Genomic DNA, 7,826 nt, shown 5'->3' with positions numbered 1-7,826 from the left:
CCCTCCCCCCCATCCCAGCATCCCTCCCATCTTATAACAACAGGTCTTGAATTGGAGTCAGATGTAATCTTATTTTATTGTGCATGTGCAGTCTTTTAAATATTCTTGTAGGAATGGGGGAAAAAATAAATATATACTCACATTTTACACACTGTCACCAAAGTGACTCATGTTTCCTTGTGAATTGAAGCTAGGAAAAGAAAAATATTCCTCTGGACAATCAGGTTTCTTTAGGTTAACCTCCAAAGTTTTGGTTTTATTTTAAAGCATTTTAAAGAATTCTTTGGAGGGGATCATTTTCCAAAACGTTTAGGAATCATGTGGGTTTGGGGCGCTGGCACTCTCCAGCAGTGGATGTGTGTGTTGTGGTTTCTCTTGCACGGGTCACAGGACTGAGTGGGCACCCACTGTGGATTACATTCTGCAGCCTGGAGATTCATTCCAGAAGGAGAAAAAGGGGAACACCGAACCGGCTTGATCTGAAGCTCCACCACAGCACTTTCTCTCTTTCTCTTGGCTATTATTCTTTTTTTTTTTTTTCATTTATTGTTTCAGCTTTTCTGAATTGGAGATATCTGTTTCTCTCTCCCCCCTACCCTTTACTCCCTCCTTCTCTCTCTCCCTCCCCCCTCCCCCCTCCCTCTCTCCTTCTCTCTAATTGGCTTTCATTGCTGTTTCTCCTCTCAGACAGGGAGGTTTCTTTTTTTCCTTGTCCAAAGAGGGGAGGGGAAAAACTTTAAACTTTTATTGTTATTAGAACTGCCACAAAGTCCAAGACCTGTTCTAATTTGGTGCATTTCTCACTGGGGTGCAGCCTGAAAGAGACTCAATCGGTAAGACTTTCATTAAATTATATGAAATATGTGCTTTCTCATGCCCAAGGGCCAAGAATTATTTGTGCAGAGCAGAATGTAACTGCGCTGATGTTTGCTATGTGAGTAGAAATGTCTGGAGTCTTTGACTGAAGACCATGTTGTTCCCAGGAGAAAAGACTAATCTTGTTCACTAAATTTAATTCTGTTTATGTATTTAGTGAGATTCACTGGGGGAAAACATCTCAGAGCACTGGTAGACTTCAGCACTACTGCAGGACTAAATATATATATATATATATACATACTGCTGGATGGGTACAAGGCTCATTGAGTACAGCAGCATTGCAATTGTACACCATACAGCAGTGCAGGGACCTGTAAAGTACCTTTGCTTTTTTCAATAGGATAATTCACTGACAATATGTATTTTAGATGCAGCATTTTGATATATTATTTCACTAATGCATTGATTTTGAATTTCTACACATGACATACACCTGTGGGTGAAAATGCTATCTCAACTGAATTCTGCATTCAGATTATTTGCCTTAGTATATATATTCTTTTCTTCAGCAAAAATGCAATAATGAGAAAATACTTTACATTTAATAACATGCATGCATTGAAATATTGTTCAGTGGTGAGAGTAAAGCATGGAAAAAGCACAGTCTTACACGATTCTACTTTCTTTTTCCCTGGGATATTTCAATACAAGATTATAGAATCACCACAACAATAACAAGACCCGACTCCAAAATACAGGGGACCAGCAGAAAGGTCTTTTACTGGGCCTGCACATTTTGTGTTGTTTCTGTTGAAGTGCAGTTGTAGATATTTGAATGTGTGTGTATGGCGTGTTAGGCGGTGGGGAGAGGTGAGGGGTGCAGCAACCACCATAAGAAGTTAAATGGGACTCCTATTCTCTCAAATCACTACATGACTCACGCTGGCAAAAAGCATCTACTCTTGACCACAGTCCTGCAGCCAATAAGAGTACAAGTTTGGTACAGATGATTTCATTTTACATGAACAAATGTATTGGTTTAAATAGAAATTTCTGCAGAAGTGACAAAAGCTTGTCTGACACACACACACACGCACACACACACAGAGTAGTTTTCCCGTCAGGACTCTTTCTGGGAAAATTAAGTCCAGAGACATTCAGAAGCTTTGGCTCTGGTTTTCACATTCAGCGCTCTGTAAGCACTAATGTTTTCAAATACCGCTGACAAAGCACTGGGGAGGGGGGTGGGGGGGTCAGAGCATGTTAGAGGAGAGCGCAGCAACATCCATCTGTCTCAGCATGGTTCGTCTTGGTTCCAGTGTAATAATTACAACTACTTTTATTACCTGGAGTTTGTGTGTGTGTAACAGAACAGAACAGGTAACAGAATTAAAGCCTATATAACAGGGCCTTGCTCACCCAAATGATAAACAAACAAACCATAAAACATAACAGTAAAGAATGATGGACTGACGGTCGCCTGTGACTTGTTGCGGCTGTGTTCAGGGGATTCCCAGAAGAGCCATATTGCCTGGAGACATTCCTTCCCTGACTCAGCATGTCCTCTCTCCAGCTGTTTGAGCCCGAGGGGCTGTGGGAAGACACACACACGCACACACACATCCAAACCCAGACCGCAGATCCAAGTTGTGGTATGTGATAAGAGTCTGCTGTGGGAGAAGTGAAGGAGGAGGAGGAGGCGGTACAAATGTGTGTGTTTTTAAAACCTACAATTGCTTTGTGGTGCGATGCCTGTTTCTGTGCGATAATTGAGCAATTGAGCAATGAGGGGATTCTGAGTAAGAAAACTTGCTTCTCATCAGACAGTGGTTCACAAGGACAATACAGAGCGACAGAGACAGGCAGACAAGCAGCTAGATAGATAGAGACAGTGGTAGACAGTCAGTCAGACAGAAGTAGCTAGACAGGCAGTAACAGTAGATTATATTAGATGTTATATAACTTAATATGATTATAAAACTGCTAAGGCAGGGTAAATTAAAATTAAAATTTAGTAGGTTTCTTCAAGACGGTGTACCCTTTTTTCATCTACCGTCAAAGTCAGCACTCAAGCAGTGCTGCGTAACGTCAGTGACAGCTGTGTGTGCTGGCGGGTGAGGAGGGCAGCTTCAGTGGCCCTGGCTGCTCCCAGGTCTCCAGTGTCTCTGCCGGTTAACCCTCCTCTCCAGGCACATGTTTTGGTCTGCTTGTCTCCAGCTGTGAACAAGATGACATTTCTATACTGAGAAGTCACATCGTTTCAGACAGCCAGCATCACAGGTCACTGGGTTCTTCCTCAGATACAAGAAATAACTTAATAAAAACACAGATTCATTATCAACTATTGGTTATGAAGAAGGTAAAAGTTTGGCAATGATTCTAAATACCATATTTAACTTCTTCTTCTGCTTTAAAAATGCTTAATTAATCTGAAAATCACTACAAAGGTAATAAGGACTGAATCGTTCATTTTCCCCCATCTCCTAGGGACGTGAATTGAATTGGACCATGAATTCATTCCAGCTCTGGCCTCTCTCCCTCTTCCTTTCCCTGCTGATCAATCCATCTGTTCAGATTGAGGATAACCAGATACCCAGCCTGTGCTCAGGGCAGCCTGGCATCCCAGGATCCCCTGGGGGGCATGGCAGTCCAGGCCAGCCAGGGCGGGATGGTAGAGATGGGAGAGATGCTGCCCCTGGGGAGAAGGGGGCCAAAGGAGACGTGGGAGAACCAGGTGAGGCAACACAATGCTCTATAATACACATGCCATTTATTTTCAAGTAGTGCCCTGGGAGTATACCTGGGAGTGCTTTAAAGGCGAATAATTAAATGTCTAAGGCCATGTTCATATCTTTGGTGTCTGCTCGAGAAAATTATATGCACCATTAGCACAATAACCAGTGATGGGGCTGTGTCCTCTTTAATCTGCAGGCTCTGACACAGCAATGGCATGCAATTGTGCAGTTTCCGTGGGACACTTCCACAGGGATTTGCAAAGCTGTGATATCAGTCCAAGACATACATTCCTTTCCTTTCATTTCCTTCTTCCAATCAGAAACAAAGCTTTTAATTTTGTCAAGTTTAATCCTTCTGTCACTGTTAAATCCCTGACTGTCTGACTTCTTTTCTGTTTGAGTTTAGCATGGATTGGAATTCATATGTTTAACGTGCAAGTGTGTTGTGTGTGCCAGAGGGGGAGGAATTTGCCAAAAACACAACAGAGTTCAGATCTATCCATTAGTTAACACTCTCCAAAATAAACAAATTGCATTTTAACAAAAGTGTATGGCTGACATCTGTTTGACAGCTGAATAGTAAGAGTTCAATGAAGAGAGCAGAAAGTTGTCTTAAACTGTAGCCTGAGTAGCCTGGTATATGTCGATGTACAACAGAAATGTCAAAAGCTGATCCCGGAGAGCCCCAATCCACCTTATATTATAGGTCACCCTGCATCGACAGCTCCAAAATACTGGGAACACATGTGAGTTATTAATCAATTAGGCAAGCCAAACAAAGACTCTTACCTTGAGTTTATTTCTCATTTCTAAAATGACTGAATTTACCAAACTGCCTGCTTAAGTGATCAGAATGACATGCTTCTAGGCTTTAATTAATTGGTGGTAGAAGGGTGACCTCTAAACCCTGCTGGATAGGGGCGCTACAGGACCAGGGTTAGGGAGACCTGGTGTAAGCGATTCTCTGCTGGCGGTTTTCCTCGCTGACCGCATGCGTGCGTCCATGTCTTCCTGTCGGCAGGGCTGTCGGGTGTGAGGGGAGACCGTGGAGACCAGGGGGATCCAGGAGTGAAGGGCGAGAGGGGGCAGCCAGGGGAGTGTGCTGTGGCACCCAAGTCGGCCTTCAGCGCCAAGCTGTCAGAGACCAAGAGTGGGCCGCCCCCTGTGGGCGAGGCGGTGCGCTTCGAGACAGTGTTGCTGAACGAGCAGGGCCACTACGACCCTGAGACGGGCCGATTCACCTGCAGAGTGCCGGGCGTCTACTACTTTGCCGTGCACGCCACAGTCTACCGTGCCAGCCTGCAGTTCGACCTGATGAAGAACGGGCACATCGAAGCCTCTTACTTCCAGTACTATGGGAACTGGCCCAAGCCGGCCTCTCTGTCCGGGGGCTCTCTGCTACACCTCGTGCCCAGTGATCAGGTGTGGATACAGATGGGCCTGGGCGAGTACAATGGCTTCTACTCCAGCCAAAAGACGGACAGCACCTTCAGCGGCTTCCTGGTCTACTCTGACTGGAAGAACTCTGCTGTCTTCGCTTAGGAAACGCATGCCAGGACACACGCATGCGCACACACACACAGATAAAGACAGTAGAAGGTATTAAAACCGTCCAGAAAAATGTCAGTAAATCCTTCATTCCGATTGGAAAAGTAACTGAGAGTGCTAGCAAATGTGTTTGACGTCTGTCTTCACCGGTTTTGAAGAGAAAAGTATTGAAATATTATAGAGTTCAAATATATATATATCATCATTTCAAAGATTTTTAACACATATCATTCTTCTGTGTAGTCATTCTTCTCTGTAATGATCTGTCTTTCTATCTCTCATGAAGCACCACATTACTGGTACACCACTTCAGGGGTAAACTGATCTCATGACCTCACACTTCCACCTCTGAAATTTTTTGAGAAATATCCATGCTGCACACCTTTAACACAAATGCAGGCATCACAACATCTCCAAAACGGGTCTGAATCACGCATCGCCATTGCTGTAGTAAAAACAAGTATGCCGGCTATACACGTGCTACAGTCTGGATGAGCACCGCAGAGTTCAGCATGCCTGTAAGACAAATTATTTAATGTAGTGAATGTATCGCCTGGGGACCAGCTCTCCAACACTTACATCATATTCCATCTACAGATGTCAGAAACAGAAGCCTCACTTTCCTGTTTTAAACAAGGTGAGGTTTTGGCGTGAAATGAAGAGCATGCGCACACACACACACACGCACACACCCATTCCCTTTTGCCTTCTTCAAACTTGCCTTATTCCTCTGTGTCGGTGAAAAAGAACAATCCACACTGTGTGGAGCTCACCACTCACTTCTGCCCTTTCAACTGCTGCCCGATGGTCTGAAGTACACATTACATAAGGAGCTTGTGCATTCTGGGAAATGTACAATTTTACTCACCTGGTTGCATTTGAAATTAAAGTAAAATCAACACATGCTCGGTGGCATTTGGTTCTCTGTGTTAACGTGTCCCATGAGAAAGTTATAATCCTTTCTGTCTGCAAAGTCCTGGAATATGAACTTCAGAGGCTTGTTCCTTTTTTCCCTCCTTGGTTTTAAAACATGTTCCTAAAAACCCCCAAAAGGATATATAAAAGAAAAAGAACACCAATACTGTGGTCCAAATATGTTTCCGTTGGCTCTTGTAAGCTGGAATTTAGTTAGTTTGAACTTGGTTTACCATGTATTTGAACAATGTCACTGCACACACAGAGCTTCAAAGCACTTGGAGTTTCTCTCGCAACCCTAACAGCTGGGACATGGCTAGCCCTGATTTTTGCCTCAGGATTTAGGTTTCCTTCGAAATTTGCAAGACATTTAAACAAGTCCATTTTCCAGTAAGAGTTCTAAATGATTTTGGACAAATGCCTACATCTTCATGACTGTTTTATAGGTGTTCTCACCTACAGTGAGGGAAAAAAGTATTTGATCCCCTGCTGATTTTGTACGTTTGCCCACTGACAAAGAAATGATCAGTCTATAATTTTAATGGTAGGTGTATTTTAACAGTGAGAGACAGAATAACAACAACAAAATCCAGAAAAACGGATTTCAAAAAAGTTATAAATTGATTTGCATGTTAATGAGGGAAATAAGTATTTGACCCCTTTGACTTAGTACTTGGTGGCAAAACCTCTCACTATAATCCTGCAAGAGCATCGGGCGTTTATTCCCTCCTGAAATGAGAAGTGTGGCAGAACGTGTTCGTGGACCACATCCGCTGAAATTAGGACAGACGGGCTCTCAAAACATTACTGAAAGACAGAACACTCATGGAAAAGGTTAGAAATGTGTGTTGCTCTGTAAATTGTAATGGAAACAATCAGTGCACAAAGGAAATGGTGATTTATAACAGAAATGAAAGGAATGTTTCTTAATTGTATAATTATTCAAGGCACTATAAACATGCCATTACAGCCACTGCCACTGTGTAATAATTTATACGTAGCACTCTGCAAATAAAATAAAATAATGTTAATAATAACAAAAGCAGGAATGGATGAATTAATAAATAAATATCACTGGCTAGTTTCACATGAATGTTATTCAACTGCAAGCAAATGCTCGCATCATTATATCATGGGGTTTTCCAGATCGTGCTGGGAAAAACCAAAACCTACATTTTCCACTGGGACTCATTACTTTACCGAGTGTCACCTCTCTTGAACGAGCCCAGGGCCAGAGACACACCCGTGACATATCTTGTTACAGTGCACAGCAACAGAAATGGAGCTCTGTTATATATATCATGTTTTTTTAATTGTAAATATATATAGTGAAGGGATTTCAATAAAAATATTTGCCTAGCCCTCTAATATCTGGCAACATCTCATCCAGTAAATTCATTTACCAGCTCCTTTTCAAAAATAAAAATGAAGACCCAATCCATTTTCTCCAAGTGCTTGATTTCCATATATTAATCCACCCCCCACACCCTCCCACCACCTCCTACTGCAAGAATGCAAAATAAGGATCTGCCAGACTCTGAAGTAATGTCCTAATGTTACTTGATGCCTTCAGCCATGCTTAAAAAAATGCAATAGAATAGGGATCTTTGGAGTTGAGGCTGTGCTAAACTGTTGAGGGAGGTGATGTGATGGTATTGTATTAACTCACCTGTGTTCCTCAGCTCACCATTGCTCTGCTCTGGGGCTGTTGTCTCACTTGCTCTGCCATCTGCCCCTGGCTGGTCTAGACTTCTGTGGATTCAGGGGATTCTGGGACCAGGCTGCCTTGAGCACAGTCCCTGTGGGAAA

The 7,826-nt window shown here is 42.9% G+C and overlaps 1 protein-coding gene across 2 annotated transcripts; it reads left to right on the top strand.

The window, feature by feature from the left end:
* The first annotated feature begins 685 nt into the window (after positions 1 to 685).
* Positions 686 to 7,094, top strand: c1qtnf5 (C1q and TNF related 5). Of its 2 annotated transcripts, none has more exons than XM_066709156.1 (3): positions 686 to 833; positions 3,307 to 3,553; positions 4,576 to 7,094. In XM_066709156.1, exons 2-3 carry the CDS (start codon positions 3,328 to 3,330, stop codon positions 5,094 to 5,096), a joined length of 747 nt encoding a protein of 248 aa, XP_066565253.1. In that variant the 5' UTR covers positions 686 to 833; positions 3,307 to 3,327; the 3' UTR covers positions 5,097 to 7,094. The 2 variants fall into 2 exon arrangements, with proteins under 2 accessions (XP_066565253.1, XP_066565262.1); XM_066709165.1 differs by lacking the exon at positions 686 to 833 and adding an exon at positions 2,438 to 2,471.
* The last annotated feature ends 732 nt before the right edge of the window (positions 7,095 to 7,826 follow it).

The sequence above is a fragment of the Amia ocellicauda genome, chromosome 1, assembly GCF_036373705.1.
Source record: "Amia ocellicauda isolate fAmiCal2 chromosome 1, fAmiCal2.hap1, whole genome shotgun sequence".
NCBI lineage: Eukaryota > Metazoa > Chordata > Actinopteri > Amiiformes > Amiidae > Amia > Amia ocellicauda.
This window is presented reverse-complemented; position numbering and strand designations above follow the sequence as displayed.